Genomic DNA, 18,409 nt, shown 5'->3' on the forward strand with positions numbered 1-18,409 from the left:
CCGAGAACTTCGCTGCATGGGGATAGGAGGATGCGAGAGACTTCGTGGGCAAACGGACAGACCAGTATGGGTACTGGACATCACCGAAGTAGAGAAGAGGGATAGGTCATGCGACTATTTCCTTCTTTTTCCTCTGAGGAAACTGCATGACTTCTCCTGCGAAGTCAAGCATCCAGGGGATGGGATCCGTGACGCTCGATTTCGTACCAAACTTCGTAGCGAAGACTCAGAACCCTTCGGTCCCTGACGATTGGTTCGAGTCGTTCACAATCCCCTCCCTAATGGACTTCACCGCCTTCGATGCGAAGGAGATGCTGCCTTGTCCGCAAGAACTTCTCCGTGGCGCCAGGTACTGAAGGCAGGGGTCTGGCTCCAACCAGACCACATGCCCTTCCTTCTACCTTCGGGATATTGCCCACAGGTCCTTGGATCTTTTTCCTTGGGACCCGTGGTGGCTGCTCAACACGTTGTGTAGCGAACCCAGACCCTCGCAGGCTGAACAGCATCGAGTCCTGGTGTGACCGTAAGAATGGATGAGTGAACGAGAGTGTGACTGGCTCCTCTTCCCATCTTTTTCTTCCCCTCTACCTGTGGGTTCTTAGGGACACGGTCGTCACCCTGCTGGATAAGGACAAGATGCAGGTGAGAGCTACTCAACAGAGCCCCATCCTATCCCTTTCACTAGGGATAGGAGCGTATATCCACCCTTCCTTCCTCCAAGGGGGAGGAAGTGGATGCCAGCTTGAGGACAACCCATACTTTATGTTGCCTCTTGCAAACAGGAACAAGTTCTTGCTTGCTGGTACGAAGAGATACGCTTCGCCTCTCTCTTAGTACTCGGCCCAGAGGTCTGACCATTGATCCTGCGGTTGCACACCCCGATCAATCGGACAGAGGCTTGGATCCCTCCCTCGCTCTTACGACCAGGGAGGCATTCCAGGGATGGACGAAACACCAGTCTGTTTCATCAAAAGACTCAGATTCCTCCCACAAGAAGTGAGTCTTCCTATTGTTAAAGGACGATGGTTTGTATACGTATCGGAACAAATGACAATTTGTCGAAAATTGCATTTTTCCTAACTATACAAACCTGAGGTCCTTTACATATAGTCCCTCCTCATGCCACCTCACTCTGCGTATTTTGCATGGGCCAAAAGCCAAAAAGTGATTTGTTTACCTCCCAGTCGCGCGGCGCGCGACTGTCGGACAGCAGTTAACTACCATCTCCCCTTGTTCGAAGCTTACGACCGTTCCAGCTGCCGCTAGCTACTTCCTATTGTTAAAGGACCTCAGGTTTGTATAGTTAGGAAAAATGCAATTTTCGACAAATTGTCATTTTTGAAGTAACAAAGTAAAGTTAAACTAAATAATGAGTAAAGTAAACAGTTAAGGGAATAAAGCTTTGCACCTCATAAACCGTGTACTCATGTGCTGCCTTTAACTGTGTTTGTGGAGTGAGCGCTTAGGAACTAGGAACTGCAGCTTAGTTCAAGTGCAATTTGGAGTGAATTAAGACCAAAATGTGTATAATTACAATCAAATAAGCACCGTGGAGTTTCAGTTGTGATGGCAGTGAGGATAAAACCAGTGATTACAAGGTAAAAATGAATTTCAGTTCAAACCATGACCCCGGGAATAAAAAGTTTACGTTTACATACTTTCACTAATATAGGCACAAATGTTGTTTTATTGTGCTGATTACAACTGCAATCTTGAGTAAGATCAATAAACGTTACATATATATGCTAACATTGTTCAAATGAGTGCTGGGAAAGATGGTGGCTTGGCTGTGGTTACGAACGGCAAGTCACACGGGTGCCGCCATATTGGATTTCAAAACTGCCTTTAAAACATATTTTATGAAGAGCTCATAAACCGTGTACTCATGTGCTGCCTTTAACTGTGTTTGTGGAGTGAGCGCTTAGGAACTAGGAACCGCAGCGTAGTTCAAGTGCAATTTGGAGTGAATTAAGACCAAAATGTGTATAATTACAATCAAATAAGCTCCGTGGAGTTTCAGTTGTGATGGCAGTGAGGATAAAACCAGTGATTACAAGGTAAAAATGAATTTCAGTTCAAACCATGACCCCGGGAATAAAAAGTTACGTTACATACTTTCACTAATATAGGCAACAAAATGTTGTTTTATTGTGCTGATTACAACTGCAATCTTGAGTAAGATCAATAAACGTTACATATATATGCTAACATTGTTCAAATGAGTGCTGGGAAAGATGGTGGCTTGGCTGTGGTTACGAACGGCAAGTCACACGGGTGCTGCCATATTGGATTTCAAAACTGCCTTTAAAATATATTTTATGAAGAGCTCACATGCTTATTTTAGTTTGTATGGGGCTTTCGTATATCACATTATGTTGACGAAACTTCAATCTTTTGAATTGTATGCTTGAAGATGTAATTGTATTCTTGTTTCACCAATTAAATAGCGAGTGAATAAGGCTGAGCCACGCGATAATGATGGATCGACTGCGGGGTTTCCCCCTAACTCTGCACAGACTGTAAGGAACGCTCCCGCGAATATGACAGCCTCTAGGGACTGGGGCATCATATGTATTTCGCTGTGTTTAGTACTAGCCCCATGGGATTAATTACAGTCGACCACCCAAAAATAACAGCAAATTCTTAATAAGCAACCAAAATAGTACTATAGGAAACTTTAATTTCCAAAGAAATACCTTACTCATACTTATTATCTAGATCTACCCCTTTTTTTTTTTTTTTTATTAGAGTCTTGCTAAGGGGCTGGTACCAAACATGTCCAGTTTAGGTTATAGGTAACTACTAGGACCTTGGTTTGGTTCGTTTTGCTTTAGTCACTGACCTGAATACTTGCTGCCTTTTGTCTATGTTTTTGTTCATATTTAGGTATGTTGTTTTTCTGTGTTTTTGATATTTATTATTTATGTTTACAGGTTCAACCCCAAGGGGCTGGTAATAAATCCTGTGCCCATTTTGCACATACTAAACAGGTCATTAGTGAACCAAAAGGGCATGATAGCCTTGTAGTCATCAGTTTTACCCCCTTTTGTATGGTAACTGATTGTTACCAAATCCGAGTGGCATAGTAGTAGTCAGCAGTTTTACCATTTCATGATACATTAATTTTGTGCCATATTGGTTACATGAACCATTCATTTATTCAACAGTTTATCATCTCTGAGGATATAAGTTTTTATTATTAATGTTGGTGCAAACCACCCAATTTTTGTATTAAGCTTATCACTACAGCAGGCCTACAGTAGGCTGCTAGGCTTTTGCTTGTTAAAATGTCTGCATCGTCAGCAGTCAAAATGTGTACAGTTACCTGGTCAGAACATTCACATAGATCTACCATAGTAGAGATGCTTCCTATATTTTTTACAGAATACAGCAACACCTCAACCTGAGGGACCTCTGTACTTACCAGCTACATTATCATCATTGGTTTTTTTTGCTATGCTACCATTTCAGATGTAATTTGTTAAAGAAGGCTCTTAAATTGAATGTTAAGTGTGAAGCGTAGGCTAGTTTATAATCATGTGCACAATATGTGATGTGTAGTTTTACTAAATAAGGCCATGGCACTCAGCTCTATTTATGAGTGGTTAATTGTATTTTATTTTTCCAGATGCAGACAATGACAGGTTCATACTCAGAAATCTTAGAAAGGCCACTTCTAGCTGAACGTATTTCAGAAGAGCCAGAAGATGATGCGAAAGAAGAGGTTAGTTGAAGTATTAAGGTGTGGTTAACATATTTCAAGTGTACAGAAATACTTTACAATTTTTGTTTTGTTTTAAATATGTAAAGGCTGTAGATATACTGATGAAACTGTCTGCTTAATAACTAAAATTGTTTAGAGTTCGAACCACTATTATTAGGCAGTGGTAAGTGTCTAATTTGAATATACATACTTATTTTTTGTTTTTTTGCTGCTTTCATAAGAGAATAGCAGCAGTGCGGATTAAGTGTAGTGAGCTGCATTATTAGTAAAGAAAATGTCCTAATAACAGAGTGAGGACTTACAATGAGTCCATAGAGGCTCTTACTGACAAGGAAACTGGAGGAGATTTTTAAGAAATGTGAGACCACAGAATGTTGAGAGTCAGCCAAAGTACAGTAAGGTAATATTATGAATGAGGAATCAATTGAGAAGTGTGGTATCAAGAGACTGGAAAGAAGACTGAAATGGTTTGGAGATTAGTGGGGATCCTACAGACCTTACAGCTTGTTCGGGTTGCCCCAGGTTCCTCAGTGTGAGGCACCTATAATTATGTTATATACTACATGATATCGGGTTGATTATTCAGACCATGAATGGACACGTCTCACCAAGTGAAGTGACACTGACTGAAGAGCATTTGGTCAGAAAAGCAACAGATATAGAAGTAGCAAGAGAAAACCATGGAGGGAGACCCAGGAAACCGTGGGGAAAGAGAGGAGATGAAGACCTAGACTTGATAGGAATTCAGGCAGAAATATTTCAGGTTAGGGAAGAATGATGAGAACTTAGTCCATGGACTTAACCCCTATAAAGGTTTTTGATACATAATCCCTTGAGATTGCTCAGGCACCTTTATTTCGAGTTCCATAACAACTTTTACTCTCCTGGAATTTAACAAACTAGGTCTAAGAGGTGAAGTCTTTCCTAAGGATACTGCCCTACCGTCATGTTCCTGCTGAACCTCAGCTGTCAACTTGTACCAGGCTAAGTGGGGAAAATTCAGTTATTTGTGAAATAAGAGAGACGTCAATTCCACCACGGCCCCTGTTCCTATGGTTGTGGAATTCCTTACGCTTGTTTGGTAGTGGCAAAGTTATCAGTCTTGGCAGGGGCACAGGGCTTTTTTATCAATGAAAAAATGCCACAGAGAATGATCCAACTACTTTTGTGGGACCTCTCTTTAGTGCTTTGTAATATTGCTGAGTCACTTGGGTATGCCAAGGGTTGGTCATCTGTAAGCTTGTCATTTGCCCTGGACTTCTTTTGCCAAGGCCCAGATGACCAGTAGGTGGGACTACATCAGTGCTCAATTTTTCAGCCTGGTTTTGTCCTCTGCCGCTAATGACAAGGAGGATTCTCCTTTGCCACCACATTATTAATGAGTCTCATTTCCATTTATTTTTGAAGATGCCACTAAACTCTCATAAAACCTGTATGTGCATAGAGATGGAAAGTTTACCCTGTTTGCCATAAATGTTATTTAGTATTTCATGAAATGAAGATTTTCATTGCATCTTTTGTTGATGAAAGAGCCTATTCATGCAAAAGTAGTATTAGAGATAGCCAAGAGGTCAATGCATACCTGTGGTTTAGTGACTTGCATTATTTCAGATGATTAATATGCATCGCCAAATTTACAGTTACAGTTGGCATATTGAGCTTTGTGCTGAAGGTATCTTGATGTCATAGTTTTGTCTGGGACTTTTATCAGCAGCAAGGTACATCAGGATTTGCTCTTGTCTTTATTATTGGCATACTAGCTTTTGTCAGCAGCAGAAGAATGACAGACTCATTTTTAATGGGCTAACTCACTCGTGTTAACTTTATTAACTGCAGTGATACCATTTGACATTTAAATTGAATTTGGAAATTGGTTGTCTCTCTTTACTAGCTGTGTTAGGTTTATGGAAATTGTTTATTGTTAAGAAACGACGTACATAGTATAAGTGTACAAAATCTTTGGTGTTGAGCATTGAAGCAAGTGTCATAAATGTTTCACTGGTATGTTAATATAATAGGTTTTGTTGTTTGCAGGCTGAGGCAATTACACCAGTTTGTGCTGACATGGATCCTGTTCAGGCTTTCCTAACTCAGGAGCGACTAAGTGCTTTCATGGCACGTGATGACTCACAGGGTGAAGCCTTGGATTATGGGGCAGGATTACCACCGCAAGATAATCAGGTTAGTTGCACAGTTCTTTGTGAAAGGGTAACTTGATGTCATAACATAACATTATCAAAATAATTTATTCTTGTTCGGATCCAAGTTCTAAAACAGATGTGTTGTTTTTCTGGCCTTTAAAGAGGAACATTCAATGAATAAATCCTCTCTGAGAAAGCTGCAATTGTTCCGACACGGCATACAAACCTTCGGTCCTTTTACAATAGGAAGGTACTAGCGGCAGCTGGATAGGTCGTAAGCTTTCGAACAAGGGGTTCGGTAGTTAACTGCTTGTCCGACAGGCGCGCGCGCGCGACTGGGAGGTAAACAAATCACTTTTGCTTTCGGCCTGCTGGCGTGTAGACGTGTATCATCGCTCTCTGCCCGCTTCATCGTCGTTGCTTTCGCATGGTTGTGTTTTTCTTTTTCTATTTATCTAGTGAAACTGAATTGTAAGTACAATCATTTCATATTTATTTCCATTGAATTCAATTGTGAATTAAAGGATCTTGGTTTCTCCACGCCCTCCGATTACCCGAGTGCCGGGACTGAAGGGCGTAAGTGCAGGAATTCATTTTCCCAGAAATGATCCTCGTATTGTGTATGCTCGGTGCCGAGGGCGGGAGAGCGCTCGCTCCGAGCTTATATTTTGGTTGAAAATGTGTAGAAAAAAATCGTAAGTAAGTGCCTTTTCATTTATTTTTTTTTTTTTGACTGTATGCTTGTTGCCGAGCGAATGCGCTCGGCACGAAAACTTATTCTGTATGGAAGTTGGAATCGCAAGTACAGTTTCTTTTTCATTTTCATATATTTATTTTGATTGTAGCAATACTCATTTTGGATCAGTTTTCCGCTCTTACCCGGAAATTGATCCTTTCCCCTTTTTATTTGAATGAAGTGAAATCGCAAGTGCAGTTCTTTTTCATTTTCATATTTTATTGAGATTGCATTATTTACTTGGATCAATGTTTCCGCTATTTCCCGGGAATTGATCCTTCCCCTTTTTTTTTATTTTGTATGAAGTGAAATCGCAAGCGCAGTATTTCTTTTCATTTTTCATATATATATTTTGATTGCATCAATTCATTATGGATCAAGGTTTCCGTTCATAATTGGGAATGGATCTTTTACCCTTGCGCTCGGTACCGAGGGCGCAAATGCGCTCGCTCCGAGCCCTTATTCATGGTGAAGTGAATCGTAATGCAAGATTCTTTTTCATGTTATTCCTTTTATTATTGATTGCATCAATATTATTTTGGTTCAAGTTCCGCTCAGTCAGGAATTGATCCTTATGCCCGTGGCATTCGGTGCCGAGGGCACGATTGCTCTCGGGCTCTTTTTATTATTGTTGGGTACATGGGTGCTGTGCGGGGGTGGGGAACGAGAATCCCTCCCCCCCCCCCCCCCCCCCGCCCCCCCCCCCCGCTAAGCTCCCACAGATGGCCCTTCCCCTTCGGGGGGGGAGGTTATCTGGGTTCTCCTCCTCGCCCGCTCCGTCGAGCGCGGGGGAGGGCGCTCGGTGCCCGATGTACAATTGTATTCGGGGTCTTCCGCTCGTGTTCGGTGTGGGGCTCACCCCCCGCGCGAGGGTGGGGACTTTCCCCCCCACTAATCACTACTACTGTTATTTCCGCAGGTGCTATTGCCACGAGGGTGGACCTTGCTGAGGTATGGGCGTCCGTCGATTTGCAGGGCGTGCCTAGTGTCCAGGGGCGGCGGTTCTATGTCTGGGCCTGCTGCGGTCACCCATGGAGTGGTGACCACGACAACGATATCGACTCCAGGTGACGACGTCCCTCCTCACCTGGTGTACTCGCCTCACGTGGTAACAGTCTTGCCTACAGCCGCTGTGAAGTGCCGTTCGCCGTACGTACCGAGAGGGGGGCGTGCCGCCGCCGCCTCGTGTTGCCGCGCTTGCCGCGACCACACTTCCGCTGCCCATAGAGCTCGCCCCTGGACCTGCCGCCGGTACCAGGATGTTGCTGGCTGCTGCTTACTCCTGTGTTTCCGGTGCTGCCTGCAGTACCTGCCGATTCTGTGCTGACTGTCCATGCAGTTGCTGCGCTGGCTGTCCCTGCCGTTGCTGCGCTGGCTGTCCCTACCGATGCTGTGCTGGCTGTGCCTGCTGTTCCTGAGATGCCCATACCTGCTGACGTTGTCCCTGTTCGTGGTGGTACTACCCCAGACTTTGGTCTGTCTGTACAGGTGCGTCCGGGCCCTGTGGCTTCGGCTACAGCAGGCCCGGCTCCGCCCTGGATAGCAGATCTTACGTCTGTCCTGAGGAAGCTGACGAAGAAGAGGAGGAAGGTGTCGTCGTCGTCGTCTTCATCTTCTTCATCGTCGTCGGCTGCCGCCTCTTCTTCCCCCTTCGACTTCTAAGGCTTCACAGCCGAGGAAGAAGAAGGTTGCCTCCTCCCTCCTAAGAAGTCTCCCTCGGGAGCTTCTCGGGACCCGTCTCACCTCGGTGGGACGGGAGGGTTCCTTCGGCTGGTCCTCCTGCTCCTTCGGGAGCGGGGCCCGTCTCTTCCTTTCCGCAAGGAAGAAGACTACGGGGACCAGAGGGGTACCGGCTAACACCGGTACTTCCTCGCGCTGGTGTCAGTGGTTCTGCCACTGCATCAGGGTCCGTCTCGGGGCCTCTCGTTCGCGGGAGGTACCGAGGGTACGGTCGCCTACCAGCGACCGTGCAGCCAGGAACCAGACCTCTGAGTCCGCTCAGCGTCAGGTTCACGGCACGGGGCGGAAGACTGGTGACAGCCGCTCACGCGACTCTCACCAGACCAGCTCTCGCTCTCGCGGCGACGACCACTGGCTACCCGGGGACGTGACGGTCCACGACCGGCCACGGGCTGAGGCTGGGAAGAGGTCCCCCCTCCCCGTTCGCCGGTGCCAGCCACGGCTGGAACCAGCGACGTGAACGTGCCGTGAGGACAAGCACCGGTCTCACTGTGACAGTGGAGCCTGCAGGTCGCCTGGACCGTCGCTCTCACAGAGAGCGATCGATACGGCAACCAGCACCAGCTCGTCTGACACCTCGAGATCGGGGCCGCTGTGCTCAGTCCAGCCGTTCTCCACAGCGAGACGGTTCAACCAGGCCTGCAGCTCGATCGCCACCGCGGGATTGAACGATCGCCCTGCAGCCCTCCAAGCCTGCTGGTTCTGCCAGCGAGCGACGAGGGAGCGTCAGGTCTGCCTCTCCCTGTACCTTCAACCTCCTCGGGTTACACCGGGAGGAGCGAGGTATTGAGGAGTGATCGTGAGGGGTGCGCCCCTCATGATCCACCACGACGCCCTACGTGCCAGGCACGGTTCTTGGACGGCCAGGACGTATGCGCAAGTGGATGGAGAAGACCGAGAGGGCTGTCGCTGTTCCCTTCTTCTTAGGAGGAAGGTTCTCGGAATATGCTCTTGTTCGAACAGGGCTTAACGGTCCTACTCTGCAAGATGCTGTGACTTCCGAGATCCAGAGGAACTTTGCCGAGGTTATGGCGCTGGATTCGTCAGCACAACGACCTCGGGGAAGGATCGCCGCTCCCACCAGCAGAGCCACGTCTCGGCTCGAGTCGTTTTGGGGCCCGAGAGGGAACCCAAATCGACGGTGGGTCTGCCGCGATCGGAGCTTGCCGACTGTGTTGAACCAGGTAGTCTCTCGTCTCCGGACAAGAAGGCTCTCTCAGTTCTGGCCGGTCGAACAAGCTACTTCACCTCCTCTACTGCGACAGAGGCGTTTCTACGTGTCTTCGGACACCGTATTTGAATACCCCTTCGGTCCTCCTGAGAGGTTTCGACCTCGACGAGGACTGGAATGAGTCGGAGGACGGTATCGGCTCTCTCCTGTCAGGTGTCGATCAGCCCCACCCAGACGACGTTCACAGTGGCGGCAGACCCTTACCTACAGTATGAGTTCGTAACCCTCCTCGGGAAAACGTTTTCTCCTGACGATACGTTTTCCCAGGCTCTGAGAGCCATCGCCGTAAGGCGATGGCTGCTCCTTTTCTTTTTCCTTCTCCAACTGCTAGTTCCGCTGGGAAGGCGAGCCAGTATCCAATTCCTCCCCCATTCCCTCTCTCCTTACGGCTACGAGGGAAAGGGAGGGATCCTACAGAGAATTTCTCTGTAAGATCCCACGTTAGGGGCTGCGCTACTGGGGGGACCTTCGGGTCCTACCTGACGTAAGCCCCGGTCGTTGAGGAGGGATCCTGCCCCTTTCTCGATTTCTACGGGAATCGAGAGGTCCACCAGCCGATATCGTTTGACGAATTCGGTGGGGGTTTCGCAGAGTGCTTAGAATTCTACGGATTTCTAGCGCACTCAGAGTGTTCGAGTTTTTTTACGATCTCCAAACACTTAGGCGAGACCACGGTCCAAAGTGAGCGAGAATCCCCGAAAATTGTTACACGATAATCGGGAACCTCGCTTATGCTCGAATTCCGTAAATTTCTAGCATTTGGAAGAAGACTGCTGCTGAAAGAGAGTATCTCACAGTAGGCGATAACCTGGAATAGAGAAGAACGGACCGAGAACTTCCAGTTTGGCTTGAACTATCGTCTTCGGTATTCTGTTCACCATTGAAGCTTTCCTTTGGGAAAGACTAATCCTTCACTCTCTTGACTAGAGAACGAAGGCGGTCGATCTCCAATCCTTATTCTCATTCCTCGAGAGGAAAGAATTTAGGATGGAGGTCGTGGTACAGAACTACAAATATACTACGTATATTACCCTCGCGACATGATTCTTTTAACAGTTGAATTGTCCGGGGGTAGGCGCATACCGTAGTAACTCTACGGTTTGTGACCGAGACGAATTGTATCTTAATTGAACTGCAACTCGGGGTTGCCTGCAACCTCCCAGCAGTTATCAGTTTCGATTTTAGATACTTGGTATTGTCATGACAACACCAAATCAGCTTTTGTATTTACCGAAATCCGTTTCGTTTAAATATAATTTGCTCGAGCGTATTCTTTATGCTCGATGGTTCTAGCCGAACGCATTCCTTCGTGGAATAATGGATTACCTGGCAACTCAGGATGACGAGTCACCGAGAGCTACTACGTATTGAACTGCCCTGATAGCAGCTCAGTATCAGCTAGGTCTCGGAGATGCACGGTCGGTTACGTCTCTCTCTCCCCTGGTTTGATTGACTACCGAACCGTATCTCTGCCCAACAATCATGGACTTATGGTCTCTGATTAACGGGGATTCTCGCAATAATGAAGGACCATCTACTGCTGTGACGCTCGATTTCATCGCCTTCGACATTGCGAGAATTTTCAACAGAGATATCTTTTGGACTCTTTCATCTTTCTGTTTACCGCACGGTAACAGAAGTCTGTATTAGTCTCCCGCTGCATCGCACCGCGATAATGCGAATGATTTTTGCAGACATCCGAGTTTGTCTTCAAAATATCTCGTATTCGTAGGTGTGCAATTATTCATTGCTCGCCCCGAATTAACAGATGTGTCAGAAGACATCGCCTACTCTCCGACCTGACAGCTCTACTTCCAAATGTTCAGCCCATGAGAAGCAGTTCTTCAGGCAGTATTCCCTGTCTCTTCATTACTGAAAAGCGCTCCGCTTTTATTGCAAACTACGATCCTCACCGGACAGCAATGAATAGCGGTTAGCGTTCTCAGTCTTTGTAGCACAGGTTCAGAATCTTGAGAATCCTCCTTCTCTCGGTTCAGCTGTGAAGACGTAGGTTGCTTTTTCTTTACACCTTCGTCTTCAACGACACATAGTGTTGTTTCTCCTTAGCTGAGAATCAACTATACTATGAGATATCTTGCCATGAGGGACCTCGGTCTCTAGAAGGCAATTGACTTTCGCCTGTTGGGCACATGCCTTAAGAGAATCATCACCTCGCCTTCTGGCATCGGTGACGAACAAATTATTTGTTTAGTCTCTTGGCATAACCCTTTTAAGGCGAAGGTCACGTGACTTGCTTGGATGCTTGGACAACTTGCCTCCTTCCAAACGCAGTCAGTCGGCAGCTGTCAGAGCTCCCGAGTCAGTTACGAACTACGCTGTTGACTTAGTTCTGTTGTTACAAAGCAATCATTACTTACGTTTTAATTAATAAGCTTTGTCAAACAGTACCAAATACCATCGACGATAAACCCACCATTGAGTGTCGGTGTCCTATCCACTACCGAGAAGAACTTCACTGCATGGGGATAGGAGAAATGTGAGACACTTCGCTGCAGACGGATAGACCAGTATGGGTACAGGACATCACGAAGTCGAGAAGAGGGATAGGTCATACGACCATTCCCTTCTTTTCCTCTTGAGGTAAGTTGCATGACTTTTCCTGCGAAGTCAAGCATCCAGGGGATGGGGATTTGTGACGCTCGATTTCGTACCGAACTTCGTAGCGAAGACTCAGAACCCTTCCTTTCGGTTCCTGACGATCGGTTAGAGTCCTTCACAATCCCCTCCCTAATGGACTTCACCGCCTTCGATGCGAAGGAGATGCTGCTTTGTCCTGTGAAAGCGCGACCGCGCTTTCTGAAGAAACTCGACATCCCAGGCTGAGTGTTGAAGACTCTTCGTCAGCACCGAAGATGACCTAGAAGTACACTCCCTCGAGTTACACAAGAACTTCTCCGTGGCGCAGGTACTGAAGGCAGGGGTCTGGTACAACCAGACCACTGGCACCTCCTTCTACCTTTTGGATATTGCCCACAGGTCCTTGGATCGTTTTCCTTGGGACCCGTGATGGCTGCTCAACACGTTGTGTAGCTAACCCAGACCCTAGCAGGCTGAACAGCATCGAGTCCTGGTGTGACTGTAAAGAATAGATAAGTGAATGAGAGAGTGACTGGCTTCTCTTCCTATCTTTTTCTCCCCCTCTACCTGTGGGTAGAGAGATACGGTCATCACCTTGCTGGATAAGGACGAGATGCCGGTGAGCTACTCGACAGAGCCCCATCCTATCCCTTTCACTAGGGATGGGAGCGAATATCCACCACTTCCTCCTACAAGGGGGGGGAAGTGGATGCCAACAAGAGACAAACCATAACTTTATGTTGCCTCTTGCAAATAGGAACTTGTTCTTGTTTGCTGGTACGAAGAGATACGCTTGCCTCTCTCTTAGTACTTGGTCCAGAGGTCTGACCATTGATCCTGCGGTGCACACCCCGATCAATCGGACAGAGGCTTGGATCCCTCCCTCGCTCTTACGACCAGGGAGGCATTCCAAGGTTGGGCGAACACCAGTCTGTTCACAAAAGACTCAGATTCCTCCCACCAAGAAGTGAGTCTTCCTATTGTAAAAGGACCGAAGGTTTGTATGCCGTGTCGGAACAAATGACAATTTGTCCAAAATTGCATTTTTCCTAACTATACAAACCACCTGGAGGTCTCCTTTTACACATAGTACCCACCTTCATTGCCACCCCTCCACTCTGCAGGTTTTTGTGCTTGGGCCAAAAGCAAAAGTGATTTGTTTACCTCCCAGTCGCGCGCGCGCGCGCTCGCCTGTCGGACAAGCAGTTAACTACCGAACCCAACCCTTGTTCGAAAGCTTACGACCTATCCAGCTGCCGCTAGTAACCTTCCTATTGTAAAAGGACCTCAGGTTTGTATAGTTAGGAAAAATGCAATTTTGGACAAATTGTCATATTTACAACAATTAGATTTGGCAACAAGATTATAAAAGATAAAAATGTACTCAAAAATATTTATATTTATAAAATCCTCCTTTAGTTGTTTTTATAGCATAATAAAATTGAATTAGTTTGTTTTCATGAGAATTTTGGGAGTATATAGATATGTGCATTATAAATTAAGAATTAAAAATAATAATTGATAGATTATAGTTCTCCAGAACGTACTCGAATGTCAGGTATTTATGATTTAATGCAGTAAAGAGAACTGTTGATAGGTTATTGGCTCATCAGTGTTTTGCCATTTCAGGGGTCTTTAGCCCCTTGATCCTTTCTAACTAACTGAGATTCAGGCTAAATAATAAATATTAGTTTTGTTGTGAAGCAAATATAATTTAAAAAAAATTTTTTTTTTTTGCCATACCCATTAGTTAGTTATGATGTGGTTTGCCACTCCATATCCAACCAGACTACATGATAAACAATTTGGTTGTATTTGCTCTACTACAGGCCTACTTGCCATTTTTCACTTAAATTACTGAAGGGTCTGAAGGGTAGGGGCTGATTTTATTACCTGAAGGTCATGGGATGATTTCAATACCAAAATTATACTAGAGATAGTAATTTTGAATGAAAAAATTAATTTTGTTTAAAAGAGCATGTGCATGTATTCCTGTGAGAACACATAACCATTGTCTTCTTCTATTGAGGAGCGTTCCTAGTGTCATCTTAAAATAGTGATAGATGTTAATGCTAGGTAACAAGGTGGTTAATTGTTGGTGAGTAGGTAGGTGAATGCCAGGGTATCTCCCAATCACGTGTCCATAACCCAGCAGTTTTTCCCCACCTGCTGTTGCTTGTAGACCTTCTCTGTATGTGCCGACTTACACTGCTGAAACTATTAAATTATTTTCCTTTTTTTACGACAGTTTTGCCTGGTTTTGATTACTAGTGATTTTTCACTGTGGAATTTGTTCATGATAAGAGCAAGTTTGTATCTGCACAATGTATGGTGATGCTGAATGTCCTGGTTCACTATCTGCAGAGCCTCATTGGATTTGTTTGTTTAGCAGAGGTAGGATTTGCAATGTGTATTTGGTCTGCAAGGAGTGTACTGGATGGTCTTCCTAATGGAGGTGCCACAGAAAGAAGCATAGGAAGGCCAGAAAGCAGTGTCAGTTTTGTGGCTGGGTACTCATGCTTTGATTCCACTGAATCTTTTGAGCACTTTAATATCCAGGTCCCCTTCTGCTTTTAGTACTCCTCCAATTTCCTACTTATAAGTTTACCTTTCATGTAATTCCTGCTGGAGAAACCCTTGTGGTTTCTTCACTTATTGCTGGTGGTACTCCAGGTCTTTGGCTGATGCCTGTTTTGACCATGTCCTGAGTCATTCTATTAAAGTAGAGTAAAGTATGCATTTGAAGCAAGGTGAAGAAGCAGAAGAGTACTTTTCTTCTTCCGCCACCAAATCATTGAACTTTGTCCTAAGGAGTGAATCTCCTGAATAATAGACAATGGTTTGTATTTTTGTTAGAACCAATACCAAATTTTATAGATGATTTGTATTTGTATCATAATCCAGCCTCAACTTTGATGCTGAAGGTTATTGCATCACTGCCTATAACCTACTGACTACCAATTAACTGCCTTGTTACCAATTTTTCACAACAGTTTCTTTCTGGTGCTATGAGTACTGGTAAATGTAAGATGTTGGTTTGTGTATCTAGGAAAAATACAAATTATCTTCATATTTATTATACATTTAGGAACGACCATGGAGCCTCCAGGTAGGAAGGTGTAGTCCAGATCAAGCTGAGTCAGCTTTGCAAGGTTCTGGAGTGGTGACACGACATGGAGATATTATATCTTATGTTGCTGATGATCTTCATGCTAAAATAAAGCTTGCTAGCCCAGTTTCCAAAAGTAAGTTCTTGTTTTTGCAATGTTAGTTATATATAATGATAGACTTAATGTATGAAAGAATATGTTATAGACTAGACTAGACCAGCTCAGTATTTTTTATCTGGACTTTCCTTTCTTGGTTACTGGTCAACGTAAAGGTAATTGTTATCAGTTTCCTAATAATTCTGATGACTTTTTCATGTCACATGTCTCTTTAATGCCAATATAATTTGATGGGACAGTGAGAACATTTTAGTGATATCATGTTTTGCAATTTTGTTTAACAGTAGTCTGTGTTAAAACCAACAAAGCTGTGTTAAAACCAACAAAGTTGAAATCTTATTATTGGTGTTACTCTTATTCCCTGTAGTGGGTACTGCATATAGCATGTCTTTCATTGCACACTGTAGAAGTTACTGCAAGATCTGCATTTTTCCTATCTTTAACTTTACTTCAATTCCCTTTGGTCTCTTTCCATCTAGTTTTCCACCTTTTGCTAATTCAAGTCAAGAATCAAAATTTTTCTTGTTGAACTTCTTTATAGTTTTAATCAAAAGTCACCATTATTTTTTAGCACAGTATATTATTATGATATTATTTTACAGTAATTACTAATTATTATTTTAGCCTCGTTCCCTGGTTCAAGAAGCTCTACTCCAAGTTTGTTACGGACAGCTCTTGCTCCACAAGTGCCACCTATAGATCCAACCATTATCAACGACATCGAAGCCCACGCAAGACATATTGCTACGTCCGTAGATACTCTTATCGAAAATCTTACTGGTACTCTACTTAGTGTAAGTATTATATCCCTTATTTGAATTTAGTAGTGTTGTCTTTCATATATATCATATTAGGATAACTTAATGAAGGAACACTTTGTTTTTATAAATTTATTTTCAAGTGTTATGTCATTACTTGTTAACTGCCTTAATGTTACGATTTTTTTAAACAATTTTTATTCATGTTGAACACGTTTTTTTTTTCTGGATGGGAGAACCTAATCAGAGATTTTGAATATACAGTGTTTTCCCCCGTATTCGCGGGGGATGTGTACCAGGGACCCCCGCAAATAACGCAAACCTGCGAATAGTTAGAACTCCCCACTAAAAATGCCCATATCTGCATATCTTTAAAGTTCAAATACCAAATGTATACTTTTAAGTATCATCCTACATCAAAGATACCATTGAATTGGTATTATTAATATCATTCCAAAGTCATCTTAAACATTTTACCATTAGAAATATATAAACAGCCAATAACAGAGAGAGAGAGAGAGAGAGAGAGAGAGAGAGAGAGAGAGAGAGAGAGAGAGAGAGAGAGAGATTGCATAAAAACCATCAAATTCGTTGACCATTATATGGCACTGTTACTTGACAAATTTGACAGCTTCCCAGCTCTGAGCGTCACTGGAGTTATGAGAAGGTAGGGAAATTGATACAGAAAAAGATGAAGGGAAGAACTTTCATTTGAAGTTAGTTATATAATTATTATTATTATTTGAAAATATGTAAGTGAAATGGAAAGGTCATTTTCATCTCTTTAAAATACTACCACATATGAATTTTGTAATTACAGTTTTTTTATTACAGTTTTTTTATTATTATTATTATTATTATTATTATTATTTTATTATTATTATTATTATAAAACAGAAAATATCAATAAACATTTTACATACTAGTAACATAAAAATTCTTTCATCTCAGTAAAGAGAGAGAAAGTGTGTGTGTTCATCTCTCTGTTCTCTCAGAAAATACTTATATCACTTTCAGCGAAACAGAGGAAGGGAGTTACCACTATGACATACATATCCTGTGTGGCAAGAGAGAGAGAGAGAGAGAGTGAGAGTTATCCTTAATTAAAAGAGTGAAATGGACAGATTATTGTATTTCTTTAAAATACTATCACATAATATGAATTTCATACAATCAACTTACCTGTCAGATATATACATAGCTAAGACTCCGTCGTCCCCGACAGAAATTCAAATTTCGCGCCACTCGCTACAGGTAGGTCAGGTGATCTACCGGCCTGCCCTGGGCGGCAGGACTAGGAACCATTCCCGTTTTCTATCATATTTTCTCTGTCGCCGGTGGTATCAACATTGTTGCTATTACCTCCTGACTTAGATTCTTATTTCATCCTTTGATCATCGTTTATCGGCTTTTTGGTGACGTATCTGGATCGTGTTTTTTGGCATTCGCTACTGTGGACTGATTTTGGTGGGACTTGCTTTTTTGGTTTTGGAATTTTCTCAGTATGTCTGATTCAAGAAATGTGAGTGTGAGAATGTGTGTGAATGTAGGCTGCAGGGTGAGGATACCGAAAGCTTCGGTTGATCCTCACACTGTATGTCGTAAATGTAGGGGGTTTCAGTGTTCTGCTACTAATACTTGTCATGAATGTGAGGGATTAAATGCAGAAGAATGGAAGACTTTAACTTCTTATTTGAAGAAGTTAGAGAGGGATAGGGTTAGACGTCTGAAAGGGGTGTGAGTACAAAGGCTATTGAGCCTTTTATTGATACCTATTCTAATCCTGATGATTTGGATTCTCCCTATTTGTCTAATTCACAAGCTTTACTTTCGGAATCGGCCTCGGAAATCGCCGATCTGAAAGCTACAATTCGGCAGATGAAGTCCAAAAGCGCGGACTTACAAGGTAAGGCTAGTGAAAGTGAGCATTACAGTGAAGTGAGTTCTCCCAGTGTGTGGAGGGGGCGTTTGATCGGTCCCTGCGACGTCCCCAGGCCTAGACCTCTTCCAAGCTCCCATGCCCAGAGGAGAAGGAAAGTCGAAAGCCTTAAAGGAGGTCGTGGGGAATCAACGCGGTCAGACGTCCCTTCAGCAGGCTCTGTTTTCGTTGCAGGCTGCTCAGGGCGCTTTAGAAAAAGCGTCCTTACGTGAGTGTTTTTCTCATCCTCCCTCCCTCTCCCTCCACCTAAACGAGGGTGGAAGGAGTCGGATTTATCTAGGCCTCTGAAACGGCATTTGAAAGAACCTGAATTAG

The 18,409-nt window shown here is 44.1% G+C and overlaps 1 protein-coding gene across 2 annotated transcripts in view; it reads left to right on the top strand.

Moving 5' to 3' along the window:
• Window positions 1-18,409, top strand: part of LOC135213063 (BLOC-1-related complex subunit 6-like) — a 61,462-nt gene that overhangs the window by 6,119 nt on the left and 36,934 nt on the right. For both annotated transcript variants that reach the window (XM_064246906.1, XM_064246907.1), the window contains exons 2-5: window positions 3,629-3,724; window positions 5,759-5,905; window positions 15,259-15,415; window positions 16,022-16,191. In XM_064246906.1, coding sequence (XP_064102976.1) covers window positions 3,629-3,724; window positions 5,759-5,905; window positions 15,259-15,415; window positions 16,022-16,191 — 570 coding nt within the window. The remainder of the gene's footprint in view (window positions 1-3,628; window positions 3,725-5,758; window positions 5,906-15,258; window positions 15,416-16,021; window positions 16,192-18,409) is intronic.

Source organism: Macrobrachium nipponense, chromosome 42 (assembly GCF_015104395.2).
Source record: "Macrobrachium nipponense isolate FS-2020 chromosome 42, ASM1510439v2, whole genome shotgun sequence".
Taxonomy (NCBI): Eukaryota; Metazoa; Arthropoda; class Malacostraca; order Decapoda; family Palaemonidae; genus Macrobrachium; species Macrobrachium nipponense.